We start from the raw sequence: 18,509 nt of genomic DNA, 5'->3' as shown, positions 1-18,509 counted from the left end.
GAACTGGAGAAAGTGGGGCCTAGGACCGCGGGGTGGAGGTGGCTGCTGGACCACAGGCCGGGGTGATGGTCTCTCAGTTTGGGGATTGTCATTGTCACTCTTGGCCTAAGGTAGGGGGGTGATGAACTGCAAGTGTCCCGACCAAGGTCTAGGTTCGAGTCCCACCCAACACGGAGGTATGTCCCAACAGGTTGATTTTAAAAGTTTAGAAATGCCCACCCCCCCCCCCAAAAAAAGATTTTTTTTTGGAAAAACTCAGCAGATCTGCCAGTATCTGTTGAGAGAAATCAGAGTTAACGTTTCTGCCCCAGAGACCCTTCCTCAGAAACTGAGAAGACATACTTGGCTAATTCCACTCTCCTTGTTTTACTGAAACAAAAGGAGACTCCTGTGTAATATAGCATAGACAAGATGGGCAAAATGGCCTATCTGTGCTGTATGTATTTGATCTAGAGACACAGCAAATAAGGAGTAGGCCATGTCCCTTGAGCCTCTTCGCCATACAATATGATCATGACTGATCATCCAATTCAGTAACCTTTCTCCTTGCAGCATTTGATCCCTTGAGTCCTAAGCACTATATTTAACACCTTCTTCTTAAAACATTCACTGTTTTGCCCTCAAGCCACTTTCTGGGGCAGAGAATTTAACATGTAGCCCTGCCGATTGTTTTCAGACAACTATCCAATTCTCTTTGAAAATCATTATTGAATTTTCTTTCATCATGCTTTCCAGTGAAATTTTACAGATCCTAACCACACAATATTTAGTTAAAAATCACACAGATGTTTAATTGGGAGCTCACTAGCTCTCAGAGCAACACTCCTTCATCAGGCGATTGTACAATATTTAGATAGTGTTTCCTTGAAGTCACCGTTGCTGCTTTAGCCATGCGATGAACGGGTATGGGTCACTCTCCATGTCCTTTGCTGAGGCCCTTTTTGATTTTAAATATTTTCTCACCGCTTCCTTTTCTCTGAGGACAACAATCCCAGCTTCACCACTTTATTCATGAAACTGAAATTTCTTATCCCCAGATCTATTTGTCAAGGTCTTTCTTGACAGCCTTATTACCATGTTGTGTCCCAGTTTTTTCACACTACTTCAGTAAATCCAAACCAGTGTATATAAAGGTTTACTGTAATTTCCATCTTTTTGTACTCAATGCTCTCATATAAAGGCCAGGATCCCTTATGCCTTTTGACTCATTTTCTCAACTTGCTCTGTTCCGCCCTTCAATGATTTTTCTATATATACTTCCAGGTTTCTTGTTGCCTCTTTAGAATTACACATTTTTTAACATTCATTTAACTCTAATAGAGTTTTATAGAATTGAAAGGGGTCTTTTGGCCCATCGTGTCCACAATGACTTTCAAGCACCTTTCTCTCTAGTCCCATTTTTCAGCATTTGGCGATAGGCTTTTTTGCTGTGGCACTTCAAGTGCTCATCTAATTGCTTCTTAAATGTTGTGATGGTTCCTACCTCGATCACCTATTCAGGCAGCAGGTTTCAGATAACCACCATGCTCTGGGTGAAAAAATGTTCCTGAAATCCCCTCTGAATCTCCTACCCTTTATTCATAAATCTATGCTTTCAGGTTTTTGATCCCTCCAGCAAGGGAAAAAGTTTCTTCCTATCTACCTTCTCTAGGCCCCTCATAATTTTGTGTGCCTCAATCAGCACCCATCTCAGCCTTCTATGCACTGTTCTTCCGAACCACAATGTAACCTTTCAGTTTTCCGCTTTAAATGCGTTGTTACGTTTTTGCAAGGTTTGTGGTTTAGGGTGTAGGTTTGCTCGCTGAGCTGTAGGTTTGATATCCAGATGTTTCATTTATTGGCTGGGTAACATCATCAGTGGCGACCTCCAAGTGAAGTGATGCTGCTGTCGCCTGCTTCCTATTTATATGTTTGCTCTGGATGGGGTATGTGGTGATGTCATTTCCTGTTCGTTTTCTGTGGGGTTGTTATGTGTTTGGCCATTCAACAAGCCTATTGCCATTTGCAATTTGTCACTATTTTTCTCAAATGTAATAGTACTTCCAGAGTTTGTTTTATCTGAACATCTTGAAGTTGTGATCTTTTTAGCCATGTTTAGGTAATTTAAAATATATCAAGAAAACCAGTGATTCTTATACTGATCTCTGGGAAACCTCCTGTATATCTTCAAATCTTAAAAGTCTCCCCTGTCATTTAACCAACTTTGAATCCATGCTCGCACCGAACCTTTTGTACTTTGCTGACACATTGAATTCCAAAAGGAGTTTGATCATGTTTGTCATCCCTCTCTGCTAACTCATCAAAATAATCAAGTTAATCAAACACAATTTACTAATAATAAATCTGTGTTGGCTTTCTTTAATTAATCCAAGTTGTCTAAGTGACTTAATTTTGTCCACGTTTGTCCTTTTCAAAAGTTTTCCCACCACAGAGATTAAACCGTGGCTGTAGTTACTGGGCTTATCATTACATCCTTGTTCAAAAGAAGAGGTAATATTTGTTAATCCCTCCTGTCAGGGTACCACTTTAGGAGAGTTAAGACCAAGTGCACATGCAATTTTTTTCCCCTTGCTTCTCTCAGTTCTTTGATCCACTATGTTCAGTCCTGGTGATTTATCAACCTTGTGTACAACTAATTTTTCTAAATACCTCCCTTCCAGAGTCACAATCTCTTCCTCTTACAATATATTTTTTCTTAGATATAGATTTGTTGCTTAAGGCGTGCCCCACGCAGAGATCCCTTTAGATCCTCCTTCTGTTTCCCATCTTTTTTGTCCCTCTCTTCCATCTATAGGGCAACAAAATACTTTGATTCCTTTTTATGCTCACTGCCAGTCTCTTCTCATAGTCTCTCTTTGCCTTCAGTAATTTCCACTTCTCCTCTAAATGTGGCCTGGTTCGTACTTGAACAGTCAACCTGAATGATGAAGGTTTCTGGTGTATTATTAGTATTGGGAAAGTTGAATTCTAATCAGACCATAATATTTAGGAGAAGAATTCAGCCATTTGGCCCATTGAGTCTGCTCCATCACTCAATCATTTCTCAAACAAATTCTCCTGCCTTCTTCCCATAATTGTTGTTGTGGTTCTGTTCACCGAGCTGGGAATTTGTGTTGCAGACGTTTTGTCCCCTTTCTAGGTGACATCCTCAGTGCTTGGGAGCCTCCTGTGAAGCGCTTCTGTGATCTTTGCTCTGGCATTTATAGTGGTTTGTCTGCCACTTCCAGTTGTCAGTTCCAGCTGTCCGCTGCAGTGGCTGGTATATTGGGTCCAGGTCGATGTGTCTGTTGATAGAATCTGTGGATGAGTGCCATGCCTTTAGGAATTCCCTGGCTGTTCTCTGTTTGGCTTGTCCTATAATAGTAGTGTTGTCCCAGTCAAACTCATGTTGCTTGTCATCTGCGTGTGTGGCTACTAAGGATAGCTGGTCCCGTGTCATTTCGTGGCTAGTTGGTGTTCATGGATGCGGATCGTTAGCTGTCTTCCTGTTTGTCCTATGTAGTGTTTTGTGCAGTCCTTGCATGGGATTTTGTACACTACGTTGGTTTTGCTCATGCTGGGTATCGGATCCTTTGTCCTGGTGAGTTGGTGTCTGAGAGTGGCTGTTGGTTTGTGTGTTGTTATGAGTCCCAGTGGTCGTAGTAGAGTTGAAAAATGTGGTGCTGGTAAAACACAGCAGGCCAGGCAGCATCTGAGGAGCAGATTCTCCTGCTCCTCGGATGCTGCCTGGCCTGCTGTGTTTTACCAGCACCACATTTTTCAACTCTGGTACTCCAGCATCTGCAGTCCTCACTTTCTCCAAGCGGTCGTAGTAGTCTGGCTGTCAGTTCAGAAATGTTCTTGATGTATGGTAACGTGGCTAGTCCTTTGGGTTGTGGCATGTCCTCATTCCGTTGTCTTTCTCTTAGGCATCTGTTGATGAAATTGCGCGGGTATCCGTTTTTAGCGAATACATTGTATAGGTGTTCTTCTTCCTCTTTTTGCAGTTCTGGTGTGCTGCAGTGTGTTGTGGCCCTTTTGAACAGTGTCTTGATGCAACTTCTTTTGTGTGTGTTGGGGCGGTTGCTTTCATAGTTCAGGACTTGGTCTGTGTGTGTAGCTTTCTTCCCATAACCTTTGATCCCCCTACTAATCAAGAACTTATCTATCTCTGTCTTAAATATGTTCAATGACTTGACATCTACATCTTTCTGCTGCAATGAATTCTGCAGATTCACTACCCTCTAGCTAAAGAAATTCCTCATCTCCATTCTAAATGGTTGTCCCTTCTGTGCCCTTGTATCCTAGTCTGTTTTACTCTGTGGAAATATCATCTTCACATCTTCTTTATCCAGGCCTCTCAGTATTCAGTAAGTTACAATGAGTTCCTCTTTATTCTTCTAAACTCCTGGAGTACAGATCCAGAGTCTGCAACTGCTCCTCATATGACAAGCCCATCATCCCTGCGATCATTCTTGTAGACCTCCTCTGGACACCCTCCAATGCCAACAGATTCTCCCTTAGATATGAGTCCCAAAACTGTTCTCAATATTCCAAATGAGTCTTGTACAGTTTCATTTAGTTTTCTCGCCCTCTTGAAATGAATGTAATGTTGCATTTGCCTTCCTAATAGCCAACTGAACTAGGACTCCCAAAGCCATTTGCACTTCAGATTTCCGAAGCCTTTTGTCATTTAGAAAACAGTAGGTTTAATAACAGGAAGAGAAAATTCCAGAACTGCTGAAGAAGAGGTATTTAGGAGTCCACATTAATAAATAATGAAAGGAACAGAATAGGACCCCTCAAAGATCAGCAAGGCAGCCTATGTGTAGAACCGCGGGAGATACTACATGAGTATTTTGTATCGACGTTCACTGTGAAGAAGGACATGGAAGATATAAAATGTGGGGAAATAGATGGTGACATCTTAAAAAATGTCCATATTACAGAGGAGAAGGTGCTGGATGTCTTGGAACGCATAAAGGTGGATAAATCCCCAGGACCTGATCAGGTGTACCCTAGAACTCTGTGTGAAGCTAGGGAAGTGATTGTTGGGCGCCTTGCTGAGATATTTGTATCATCAAAAGTTACAGTTGAGGTGCTGGAAGACTGGAGGTTGGCTAACGTGGTTGTGCTAGTTACAAAAGATGGTAAAGAAAAGCCAGGGAACTATAGACTGGTGAGCCTGACATCGGTGGTGGGCACGTTGTTGGAGGGGATTCTGAGGGACAGGATTTACGTGTATTTGGAAAGGCAAGGACTGGCTTTGTGCATGGGAAATCTTGTCTCACTAACTTGATTGAGTTTTTTGAAGAAGTCACAAAGAGAATTGATGAGGGCAGAGCAGTGGATGTGATGTATGTGAACTTCAGTAAGGCATTCAACAATGTTCCCCATGGGAGACTGATTAGCAAGGTTAGATCACGTGGAATATTGGGAGAACTAGTCATTTGGAGACAGAACTGGCTTAAAGGTAGAAGACAGTGGGTGGTGGTGGAGACTTGCTTTTCAGACTGGAGGCCAGTGACCAGTGGTATGCCGCAAGGATCGGTGCAGGGCCCACTGCTATTCATCATTTATATAGATGATTTGGATGTGAACATAGGAGGTGAGTTAGAAAGTTTACAGATGACACCAAAATTGGAGGTGCAGTGGCCAGTGAAGAAGGTTATCTGAGTACAACATGACCTTGATCAGATGGGCCAATGGGCCAAGGAGTGGCAGATGGAGTTTAATTTAGATAAATGTGAGGTGCTGCATTTTGGAAAGGCAAATCTGAACGGTCCTGGGCAGTGTTGTTGAGCAGAGACCTTAGACTGCAGATTCTTGGTTTCTTGACAGTAAAATCTCAGGTAGATAGGATAGTGAAGAAGGCATTTGGTATGCTTTCCTTTACTGGTCAGAGCATTGAGTATAGGAATTGGGATGTCATATTGCGGATGAATATTGCATGCAATTCTGGTCTCCTTCCTTTTGGAAGGATGTTGTAAAACTTGAAAGGGTTCAGAAAAGATTTACAAGGATGTTGTTGGGGTTGAAGGGTTTGAGTTATAAGGATAGGCTGGGGCTGTTTTTCCTGAAGTGTCACAGGCTTATAGATATTTATATGAAAGGTATGGATAGGATAAATATACAAGGTCTTTTCCCTGGGTTGGGGGAACCCAGAATGAGAGAGCATAAGTTTAGGGTGAGAGGGGAAAGATTTAAAAGGGACCCGGAGGGGCAACCTTTTCAGGCAGAGGGTGGTGTGTGCGTGGAATGAGCTGTCAGAGGAAGTGGTGGAGGCCGGTACGATTGCAACATTTAAAAAGCACCTGGATAGGTACATGACGAGCAAGGGTTTAGAGGGATATGGACCAAGTGCTGGCAAATGGGACTAGATTGATTATTCTCTATGACTGTATTGAAGGTTTGTTATGGGGCTTATGAAGAGCTTTCACTGAGTGAATGTAGATATACAGTTGTAACAAGACTTCCGTTTTCTAAATTCCAGCCCCGAGTAATAAAGATCAAAATTCTATTTCCCTTCTTAACTACTTGATACATCTGTATGCAAACCTTTTGTACTTCATCAGCAAGAACACCCAGATTACTCGGTGCTACGTTTTTAGAGTCTCTTCCCATGTTAATAATAGCATGCCTTTTGATATTTCCTTCCAAAGTGCAGGATCTCACGCTCCACCTGCCAGGACTTTTGCCCACAAACATTCAATCTGTTTGTAGCCCCTCGCAGATTCCTCACGACAACAAGCACCTCTTTTTGCATTATCAGCAAAGTTGGATACATTATACTCTATCTCCTCCTGCGTTATTAATATAGATCATGAATAATTGAGATCTGAGGTCTGATCCTTATGGTACTCCACTAGTTATGTCTTTCTGAACTGGAGAAAAACCCATTAATCTTGATTCTGTCCCCTGTGTTTTAACCAATCCTCAGTCCATACTAATACATTATCCCCAATACCATGAGTTACTAATTTGGACAAAACTTTAAGGCAGCATGGTGGCTCAGTGGTTAGCACTGCTGTCTCACAGTATCAGGGTCCCAGGTTCGATTCCAAACTCAGGCGGTTGTCTGTGTGGAGTATGCACATTCTCCCCGTGTCTGTGTGGGTTTTCTCCGGATGTTCCAGTTTCCTCCCACAGTCCAAAAGTGTGCAGGTTAGGTAGGTTAGCCATGCTAAATTGACCATAGTGTTAGGTGCATGAGTCAGAGGAAAATGGGTCTAGGTGGGTTACTCTTCAAAGGGTCGGTGTGGACTGGTTGGGCTGTTTTCACACTGTACAGAATCTAATCTTTTATGCGGTATCTTCTGGAAATCCAAATGCACATCTAGTCGTTCTGCTTTATCAACTCTGCTCATTAAATTTGTCAAACTTGATTTCTCTTTCACAAAACCTATTTGAATGTGATAGGCTTTTTAACTGGCCTGTTATTTCTTCCTTTTCCCCTTGACAGATGTGATGATAACTAGCCTATATTGCTTGATTGCTGTCTCCCTCCCATTTTGAATTAGCAGTTTTCTAACCCACTGGAACTTTTCTGGAATACTGCGGGTTCTGGAATATTTCAACCAATGTCATAGCTATATCTGCAGCCACCTCCTTTAAAACCCTTTGAAAGGTGATCATCAGCTCTTGGCAATTTGTCTCCCATTACAAGATCATTTACCCATTAGCACTTTGCTTATGTGTTATCTTTGGGATGTTTATAGCATTCTGCATGAAATTTAATGCGAAACATTGGGATAAGTTATATGCCATTTATATGTTATTAGTGTCCAAGTCACACCCTCCAAGGGTCTCACACTTATCTTTCTTTTCCCTGTATCATAGGAGCTGTTTCTCTTTGGTTTTCTTTGTTCCTAGCTGGTTCCTAACTTGTTCCTAACTTTCACAATCAACTTTTGGCCCTATTTTTTAGGCTTTTAGACATTTGCCTACCATTAGTTTTTGTTGCTTTGTGTGCCTTATTTTTTATATTGGAAACATTCTATGGCTGCCTTTGTTGGACACAAGTGGTTCATTCTTCTCCAGACCTCCTTTTTGACTGGAATAAATGTTTGCCTAATGTCATGAAATATGTGCTTAAATGCCTTCCCTGCCTCATTCACTGACTTTCCCTTTAGTCTATTTTCTCAGCCCACTTTAGTTAACTTTTCATAACTCGAATTGCCCCAATCTCAGTTGAGGACACTGGTTTGAGGCCTGCATTGCTCTCCATGATCTAAAATAGCCTGTTCCTAGGGAGATTCCGTGATATATTCTTCTGAGATACAATCTCTGCTGTACACTACAAAGTTGTCTTCTGTGTCCCCCTTCCCCATCTGATTTGTTCAGTCATGATTAAAATCAGCTGTGAAAATTGTAATGGCCGTCTTACACACCTCCAGTATTTCCAAATTTATCTTGTCCTACAGTGAGACAACTCTTTGGGGGCTTGTAGATTATTTCCACCCATGACTGTTCCCTTATTTCCACCCCAACTGATTCCACATCACAACTTATTGCACCCATATCATTGCTCACCACCACATTTCCACCATCCTTTATTAACAAAGCCACCCCACTTCCTTTTACATTTTGTCTATTCGGGAATGTCAAATACTGTTGAATATTGGCCTCGGCAACTCCGCTATCAAGTCACGTTTGTTTCTATTTGTGCCATCAACTCCTCTATCCTGGATGAGATAGGTTTGGCTCACTGAGCTGGAAGGTTCATCTATCCTGTTACAAACACATAAAGAGCCTTAAGCTTTGACTTTTCAGCACTTATCACCTACCTTGCTTCCAATTTCTGCACTTTTCTCAATTTCTGCATTGCTCTGTGTAGATTTTTGATCCTGTCACACTCCGGTTATCATTCATCCAATCACAACCCTGCCCTTCTACACTCTCTCATTTTTGACTTTTAAAATTTCACTTTTACTGAAACCCCCATCTATAATGAGATGATGAGAAGTTTAATCACCACAAAAGTGATGAGCCTATGGAATTCACTGCCACTGGAATGTCGTTGATGTCGAAATGTGTTTTCAAGGAGGGAGGGAACAAGGGATATGGGGAAGAGTGGAATCAGGATATTGAGCTCAATGATCAGCCATGATCATATTGAATGGTGGCGGATGCTCAGGATCGAATGGCCTACTTCTGTTCCTCTCTCTTATGTTTCTATGAAAATTCTTCCAAACTCTCTTCAGAAACTTTTCCCCCTCTTTGTCCTTTATTACTTCCTAACCCAGTATATATTTCCAACAGTTGGTGCTCTGTGTGAATGAATGAATGATTTTATCGGCACAGGTATTTTACAGAGAAACACAGTAAAAATACGGTGAAAAGCTTTTCCACCGTCGCCATGGTCTAGCACCATTTTGAATAGTTTAAGAAAAAAAAGAATTAGAAAGATATAGATTACAGAGAATCCATCAGTCCTGAGCCAGCTCATCATCAACAATGCCAGTAGTATATACCTGTTGGTGTCATAGTATTTTTTTCCAAATTTACCAGAGAAATTTTGTCCTGGATCCCTGTCGAACCCCCCCCCCCTCGCTCTCTGTCTCGCGCTCTCTCTTTCCTCCCACACTTCCTCCAGGATTATAATATTCTTCTTGCTTAATACGTCCAGTGTGTCTCCTTTCTCTTCATCCCAATCTTTTTCAAATTCCTCAGATTCTGACCTTTTATTCAGCCCACTGTCCGTGTTTACTCATCACATGGGTTATCATTTGCTTTGTTTAGATAGATACATTTTAAATCTAACTTAGACCTCATTACATTCCGTCTTTAATCAGTGTCCGAGACGGTAGCGTAATGGTGATGTTACAGGACCAGGAATCCAGAGGCCCAAGCTAATACTCCAGGAAGGAGAAAGTGAGGACTGCAGATGCTGGAGATCAGAGCTGAAAATGTGTTGCTGGAAAAGCGCAGCAGGTCAGGCAGCATCCAAGGAGCAGGAGAGTCGACGTTTCGGGCATATGCCTGAAGAAGGGCTTATGCCCGAAACGTCGAATCTCCAGTTCCTTGGATGCTGCCTGACCTGCTGCGCTTTTCTAGCAACACATTTTCAGCTCTAATACTCCAGGAACACAACTTTCCACCTCTCTGTCTCGAAGGAACAGAGCAATTGCTGAACAAAGCAGAGAGAGAGAAGCCAGTGGGCTGCAGGCCTGGGGTTTGTTCCAACCCAACACATCCTCTTCCTTTAGTTTGGAACTTGTAAGTTACGTTTCTACATCCAAAGTCAATAAGAAGGTTTGAACAAACTGGCAATGTGAGATAATGACAGGGGATTGATGATGCAAGGTCATTCAGCTGAAACAGTAACTCTTGTTTTTCTCTCTCTCTCTCTCTCTACAGTTGTGGCCTTTGTGGTTTTCTGAGTTTATTAAAGAGCTTGTTGAACGTTTCTCAGCTGCAGAATGTGTTGACCATCCAGTGAAGACTCTCAGTTTCTCCAAAGGCTAACAGGCCATGTTTGTCCCCCGGTCGCTGAAGGTGAAAAGAGTGGAAGAAGGCGAAGGCCAAGCTGCCAAGAAAAGTAAAGTCCTCTGCGATGATTCGGGGGACCCTGAGCAGTCCCAGGGGGTCAGGGAAGATCCTGAGGCCACTGCCGGTCCAGAGGAGGAGGAGGAGGAGCCAGTGAAGCAGCTGAGCAAAGTTCAGCGCTGGCCAGAGCCAGGAGAACCGGTCTGCTCAGTGTGTGGCCGGTACGGTGAATACATCTGCAACGAGACTGACAGCGATGTGTGCAGCCTGGAGTGTAAAGCCCAGAATCTGCAGCGTTTGGGATTGGGGGCTCCAGCACCCGCTGCCGTGGCACGGCCCAGCCTGCAGCCAGAGGAGCAGCCCGCCCAGCCTGGCAACTACGTGGAGCACCCGTTTATCTCCAGCCTGAGGGCCGACCAGGTGGAGGCCCTGCAGCACCAACTTGGCATCGCCGTGTCGGGCCCGGCTGTCCGGCCCGTTGTGGAATTTGAGCATTGCGGCTTCCCCGAGACCCTGAACGCCAACCTGGCGAGGCTGGGCTACCTGAGCCCTACCCCAGTACAGATGGAGATGCTGCCACAAGGCTTGGTGGGGAAAGATGTCCTGGCAGCGGCAGACACTGGCTCGGGAAAAACTGCGGCTTTTCTGCTTCCAGTTATCATGGCAGCATTGCGAGAGGTGAGGGGTGACGGAGGAGGCTGGAGGGGCAGAGGGAGAGTGATGAGGAGAGGGAGGGTGGGCTGGAGGAGATAGTTGTACATTGCAGATACAGAGGATCTCCAATTTGCATTAACGAAATGCTAAAGAATCTTGCACATTGTCCAAATTCTGATTTATGTTTTTTAAGTATAGAGCAAGTTATTGCAATCTGGAACATTGACCTGAAACAGCAATGGAGGCAGAATCAATAGTGGATTTCAAAAAGGGAATATTCACAAAGGAAACATTTTGCACGATTTGGGATTAGCTCTTTCAAAGAACCCATCATGCACGATCGAATAAATCGCTTCTTGCTGTGCTGTTTACATAATTCTATAAATCTAAGTGAGGTAAAATTTGCACAAAATTCTGGTTTGACCACACAAAACGTTGTGCACACTGTGGTCTCCACTTCAGAAAATGTATGTTTGGATGCTGGGGAAGGTATGATAAAATATTTGCCAGGATGGTACCAGAAGTAAAAATTTGCATAATTGTTCAAAACATCCTTTCATTGTTTAGCAGTCCAAAACTAGGAGGAGCATTAAATGTACGATGATCGTTCATAAATTCAATAAAGAATTCAGGAGAAAACGTATGCAGAATCTGGTGGGATGTGGGACTTGCTACTACCCAATAGAATCTGTCACCTAGATGTACTGTTTTATCTGCAATCTGGGTAAACAAGGACTGCAGATGCTGGAAACCAGATTCTAGATTAGAGTGGTGCTGGAAAAGCGCAGCAGTTCAGGCAGCATCCGAGGAGCACTAAAATCGATGTTTCGGGCAAAAGCCCTTCATCAGGAATCGAGCTTTATCTGCAATCTGGCCACTGACTTAAGGGTGCAGCGGAGTTGCCAATTTAGGTAGTCGTATCTGCTGACTCAGCGAGCAGTTGGAACTGATTGGGAATTTCAAACATTGGGCCAAAGACTGGTTCTCTTTTATAATCATTGCTCTGTGACCTAACAAAGTGTGAGATGGTGAAGTTTTGCCTTGTCTGGACTGACAGATGTCCATTCGAGACAAAAGCATTTTTGGCACAGTGAAGTGTTTCCGAAGGGCAGTTGTTGTTGTAATTTTAAAAATTCGTTCATGGAATATGGACATTGCTGGCTGTGCCAGCTTTTGTTGCCCAGAGGACACTTAAGAGTCAACATGGGAAGGCAGTGGCTTAGTGGTATTATTGCTGGACTATTAATTCAAGTCATGTTCTGGGGAGTGAGGTTCAAATCCCCCCTGTGGCATTTGAATTCAATAAAAATCTGGAATTAAGAGTCGAAGGGGGAGCATGAATTTTCAGAAAAAAATGATCTGTTTCCCTAGTCTCATAAACAGCATGGAAACAGACCTTTCGGTCCAACCAGTACTTGCTGGCCATGGTCTCAAACTGATCTCACCTGCCCATATCCCTCCAAACCTTTCCTATTCATGTCTTTATCTAAATGTCTTTTAAACGTTGTAACTGTACCTGCATTCACTATTTTCTCTGGCAATTCATTCCACACACAAACCACTCTGTTTTTAAAAAAGAAGTCTCCATAAGTTTTTTTTTTAAAGTCTTTTTCCTCACCTTAATAATGTGCTCCTAGTTGTAAACTCCTCCAGCCAAGGGAAAACACCCTTGCCATTCACATCATCTATGCCACTCATGGTTTTACAAACCTCAATACATCACCCCTCCACCTGCTATGCTACAATGAAAAAAGTCCCAGCCTTTCTAATCTATTTTTATATCTCAAATCCTCCCAGCAATGTCCTGGTTAATCTATTCTGGAGTTTTCTTAAATTTCCAGTTGAATAATATCCTTCTGAGACGACCAGAACTGCACACTTTTCGAGAAGGAGACTGCTGTTATTACCTGTGATTGCAGACCCACAGCAATGTGTTTGACAGTTAACTCTCGATTAGGGATGGATAATAAATGCCAGCTTAACCAGTGTTCCTCCATCGCAGAAATGAGTTTTTAAAAGAATTATTGTGGGTCTGAAGTAACATGTAGGCTAGACCAGGTAAGGATGGCAGATTTCCTTTCATTAGATTAGATTCCCTACTGTGTGGAAACAGGCCCTTCGGCCCAACCAGTCCACACCGACCCTCAGAAGAGTAACCCACCCAGACCCATTTCCCTCTGACTGATGCACCCAACACTACGGGCAATTTAGCACGGGCAATTCACCTGACCTGCACATCTTTGGACTGTGGGAGGAAAGTTTGGAGTACTCGGAGGAAACCCACGCAGACACGGGGAGAATGTGCAAACTTCACACAGACAGTCGCCCGAGGCTGGAATCGAACCTGGGACCCTGGTGCTGTGAGGCAGCAGTGTTAACCACTGAGCCACCGTGCCACCCCATAATGGACATTAGTGAACTAAATGGGTTTTGCTGCAATCAATTTTTTTTTTCGAACGTTATTGAACTTTTAGGTGGTGGGTTTTGAACCCAGCTGGGGTTGTGGATTGCTAGTCCGGTATCGTGACTACGACGCACAAGTAGATTTATTTGTATAGCAATAGATTAGACTACAAACTGGGCAGAAATGGGAATAAACGTAGCTTAGAATATTCTTAGGAGACAATGGATAAGAAAAAGTCGGGTTTAAGAAAGAAGTAATTCCTGGTAATTAGTGGATTATACAGAGTGGTAGAAGTGGACTGTTAGAATGAGTTAGAATAAAAGGAAAGATGAATAAGATTACATATAATGGTATGTCAGAAGGGTTTGTATTTTCCAGTTGTGTTTGGAGCAGAGGCTGTGCTTGGATTTGAAGGAATGGGGCATATGAGTACAGAGCAGGCACATGAGCTTTGGCTTATTGTTCGTGTAGATGATAAACACTAACATAGAGTGGTATAAATAGCCTGTTTGTGTTATAATTTCTTTGTAATTCAGTTTCTAACTCTATAACATCTAACCTTGGGTGTTTGGCTCTGTATCACTTTGTGTTGATCTAGGAGTGTTGTGATGACATTGAGAGCCCAAACTGAGAACATTTTTAGTGTCTCCAGCAGTCGCATTCCGTAAACTGAATAATTAAAAAAAAGAATGGGAACACAAAATTCAGAAACTGATTACTTTCTCAGTTCAACGTTGCAGATGTGGAATCGAGCGGAACTGTCTGTCTCAGAATTTGAATGGTAGCATCGTTTGTTTTCCTGTCTTTCAGAACAAGAAGACTTCAGCCCAGCAGCCGACTGGACTGATCCTGACCCCGACACGTGAACTTGCCATTCAGATCGAAGGGCAGGCCAGGGAGCTGATGATGGGTTTGCCCAACATGAGAACTGCGCTGCTGGTCGGGGGAATGCCTTTACCCCCACAGCTGCACCGCCTCAAACAAAGCATTCAGGCAATCAACACTCTATTCAGACAGAGTTTTATTTGCTCAGTCCTGTAATTTCTCTGTTATTTTTCCCTGCTTGTTGCTGCTTCCCTCCTTAAGAGCCTAACTCTGAATAGGGTGAAGTTACACAGATTTTGGTTGCCTTCATGGCCAATCCTTTTAATGAACTTGGGCAATAGTTGTTAGCAGTGTATTCAACTGTATGGCTTCGCATCTGAACTTAATCCTATCTTCTGTTCAACTTCTGCACCATCACCGTTCCCATGAAATGGGGGCTTTGCCAATGACATGTTTCCACAAGATAGGGGGTCATGGATGAGGACTGCTAGTTAATTTTGTTTTTTGTTGTTTGTTTGTTTTCCAATTCCTTACCTGATGGTGTTAAGGCTGACTGCAGCCCTGTCTGAGATCTGGTAACTGCACAGACCAGCAATCCAACCAGGACCTGCTGGTCTGTGCGGCTGAGTCCCACCTGGCCTAGTTACCAATTAAATCATAATGTATTCTTTATCGGTTTGTGTTGCTTTCACATGAATGGGCTGCTATTTAAAGGGCACAGTTTTCCAGCATTACCAAGAGCAGCCAGTCCTCAGAGTCTCACTTTAACATTGCTACTTGTGCCCTATAGGGGGGATCCATGTAATGGTGCCTGTGATCTCTCCTGTGTTATCTGTTAATAGTGGTGAGTTAGTTCCTCTGTCCATGTGAGAACAATCACTGTTTCTGAGTTATTCCTACTCAGTACAGGAAATGAAACATGGGTCCTCCAGAATTCAAAACATGGGATACTGTTGTGTTCCTCTTGTTATCTCTGCACCAGCTCCTCCTTCCGCTAACCCAGACATCTGGTTATAACATGACAATTGCTAAATCTCCTCATTTAAGATACTCCTTAAAATCTATCTCTTTCACCAAGCTTTTGGATCACCTGTCCAAGTATCTTACGTGGCTGTATCACATTGCTTATGATAATAGCTTTAATGTAGCAAAAATGGCATTTTATCTGTGTTGGGATGAAAACAGATATACTCCGCAACTGTTAGGCAACTTCAGTAGAGAGGAAAATGGAGCTAAAGTTGCAGGTCTGTGACTTTTCATCAGATTGGGGCTTGTTCTTACAGTGGAGAAGTTAAGTGGAAGATTTGATGAGAGGTGTTCAATATCATGAATGGTTTTGATAGAGTAAATAAAGGGAAAATATCTCCAGTGATATGGCCAGGATCCAGGGAGAAACCCTTAAGGTAATGGCAAAATAACTAGAGATTATGATCTGGAATGCAACACAAAACAGGTTTGATGGTGGCTTTTAAATACTCCAAAGGGGAAAACGTGGAAGGCTATGGGGAAAGAACAGTAGACAGGATAGTTGTCACAGGGCTGATATCACCTTCTGAATTGTATGATGCTGTGACATTCTCAAACTGGAATTACTGATGTCCTGTTCTCCGGATTATTAATCCAGTGAAAAAAAATCATTAATGTACACAATTCAAATAAGATGGGGCGTCACGGTAGCTCAGTGGTTAGCACTGCTGCCTCACAGCACCAGTGACCCAAGGTTTGATTCCAGCCTCGGGCTACTTCTCTGTATGGAGTTTGCACATTCTCCCCGTGTCTGCGTGGGTTTCCTCCGGGTGCTCCGGTTTCCTCCCACAGTCCAAAGATGTGCAGATCAGGTGAACTGGCCATGCTAAATTGCCTGTAGTGTTAGGTACATTAATCAGAGGGAAATGGGTCTGGGTGGGTTACTCTTCGGAGGGTTGGTCTGGACTGGTTGGGCCGAAGGGCCTGTTTCCACACTGTAGAGAATCTAATCTAAGATTAGTTTGTGTACATCAATAAACATTTGCAAATGTAAGTTTTAAAATATGCCTACCACCTAAGGTATTAAGTGTCTAACATCTGGTATGTACTTAGTGTTTGTGACTATTGTTACTTGGGTGGAACATTTAGATGTTAAATTTAACCACACAGCATGTATAGGAAAGATTTGTATGGATCCTTCACAGCTGATGAAGTACTTTGGAGTGTAGCTACAAATGTGATGTAGGAAACTTGACAGCTAATTTACACATTGTAATCGCTCACCAACAACATTGAGATTAGAACCAGATCATGTATTTTCAAAGATACTAATTAAGGCATAAACACTGCCCATGGCACTGGGAATATCTTGGTCTAAGTTTTGTTCTAAATTCACGGACTGGGACTTCAATCGCATGACATCCTAACTCAGGGCAAATGTGCTACAGACATATACAGTACTTAGCTTGCTATAAGTACGTGTACAGTACTTATTACCATTACCAGTGTCAGGTGGCACTACTGCCCCTGTAGCGCTCAGCTCTGTTTCAACCAAATCTATGTTCGATGTAAGATCACCCTTTTGAACTTGCAGATGGATTTTCAATTGATGGAAACTCCCAACCTGCATGACGAGGAGTGTAACAGTGGAACATTCGCTGACAGTAGGATTCTCAAACATACATGATAAGAGATGTGAACAGAGACAAAAAGTGTGGCGCTAGAAAAGCACAGCGGGTTAGGCAGCATCTGAGGAACACGAGAGTCGATGTTTTGGGCAGGAGCCCTTCATCAGGAATGCCAGTAGTTGAGTGTAGAGTTGCCAACTGTTTTGAAATATATTCCTGGAGGTTTCATCATAGGATCTACTTCCAATGAACAGCCAACATACCCACCCTTGTGCATTGCCTTCCAACTCCAATTGGAAAGCAAAAAATACTCTCATTACCCAAAGGGATGATACCTGACTGTGAGCTAAACAATTTTGAATCCGCATTTTCAATATTTTTATATCTGGTAAAGAGAAATGTTGAAAGAAAATGGCAAAACAAATTAATATCACCGTAATTTTTCTTTCCCAGGGCTGTATACTACATTGTCCTGGAGTGGACACCATTTCCACCTACCCTGTCACCACCTTTACACTCTCCTTTCTACTCTTCTGTCCCCAGCTCTCATACCTTTGCCAACATCGCCAATCTCTTACCTATCTCCCCACCCATTGGACTTGCCAACTTAATCACAAGTTAATCTCCAACAAAACTATCCATCTTGACTAAACTCATTGCACAGACTCTGTGTACCAGCTACTGGGGTAGTTAGGGGAGCTCGTTGCCTGGAGACAGAAACAGATTTGAATTAGGCCAATCAGTTTAAATATACCTCAAAACAAATAGCAAACTCCAACCCAGTTTGGATTTAGTATATTGAAAATTTTAAAAGCCAATGACACAATCTGATGCTTTGGGGGTATAAGACAGGGGAAAATTGAACAGTTGAGAGGAGAACCAACACACTACTTGGCCCAAAGCACTTCCATGTCTTCAATCACTCCGTTAGTAGAGATTCTTTCATCCACCACACTGGACTGCCTCTTCTCTCAATGTACTTCCTGCAGAAGATCGTTTGGTCTTTAATTTTAAATTAGACTTTTTGATTCTATCCACAGGTCATTATAGCAACCCCGGGGCGGCTGCTGGAAATTCTAAAGCAAGAAGCTATCAGCTTGTGCGGAGTGCAGGTTGTGGTGGTGGATGAGGTAAATGTTGATGTTGAAGCATCCTTTTTAAAATCACATCTGAATTCAACACTGCAGCCAAAGCTCAAGCCATCCCTGATTGAAAGAAGTGCTCTCCGCCTTGAATTTTGAATGAGTTTGACCAATATCTGTTCCATTTCCCACGGCTGTGACCATACGGTTTTGGTGATAATCCCAGGAGAGGCTGTTCTGTGATAACAGGAGGAGTTATCCTCGTGCAGAGTGAGCTCTCTGCAGATGTGGTCCAGTTAAATGAAGTGTTATGTTGAATATATCCCATGCTTACCTGCCCTGTAAGTATTTGATGGGCAGTGTAGAGGGAACTTCAAACATTTAGAAGTTGCAATATGGAAACAGACCATTCAACAGGACCATTCCATGTTTGGGTTCATGCAATAACTAATGTATCTTCTTATTCCTTCAAACCATTTCCCT

The 18,509-nt window shown here is 42.8% G+C and overlaps 1 protein-coding gene across 2 annotated transcripts in view; it reads left to right on the top strand.

Moving 5' to 3' along the window:
• Positions 1-18,509, top strand: part of ddx59 (DEAD (Asp-Glu-Ala-Asp) box polypeptide 59) — a 28,086-nt gene that overhangs the window by 121 nt on the left and 9,456 nt on the right. The window contains exons 1-4 of one of the 2 annotated variants that reach the window (XM_060849563.1): positions 30-176; positions 10,339-11,145; positions 14,336-14,518; positions 17,985-18,074. In XM_060849563.1, coding sequence (XP_060705546.1) covers positions 10,453-11,145; positions 14,336-14,518; positions 17,985-18,074 — 966 coding nt within the window. In that variant the 5' untranslated portion in view covers positions 30-176; positions 10,339-10,452. Of the gene's footprint in view, positions 1-29; positions 177-10,338; positions 11,146-14,335; positions 14,519-17,984; positions 18,075-18,509 lie in introns of those variants that run through there. The other variant, XM_060849562.1, reaches the window with a different exon arrangement.

The sequence above is a fragment of the Hemiscyllium ocellatum genome, chromosome 33 (assembly GCF_020745735.1).
Source record: "Hemiscyllium ocellatum isolate sHemOce1 chromosome 33, sHemOce1.pat.X.cur, whole genome shotgun sequence".
Classification (NCBI taxonomy): Eukaryota; Metazoa; Chordata; class Chondrichthyes; order Orectolobiformes; family Hemiscylliidae; genus Hemiscyllium; species Hemiscyllium ocellatum.
This window is presented reverse-complemented; position numbering and strand designations above follow the sequence as displayed.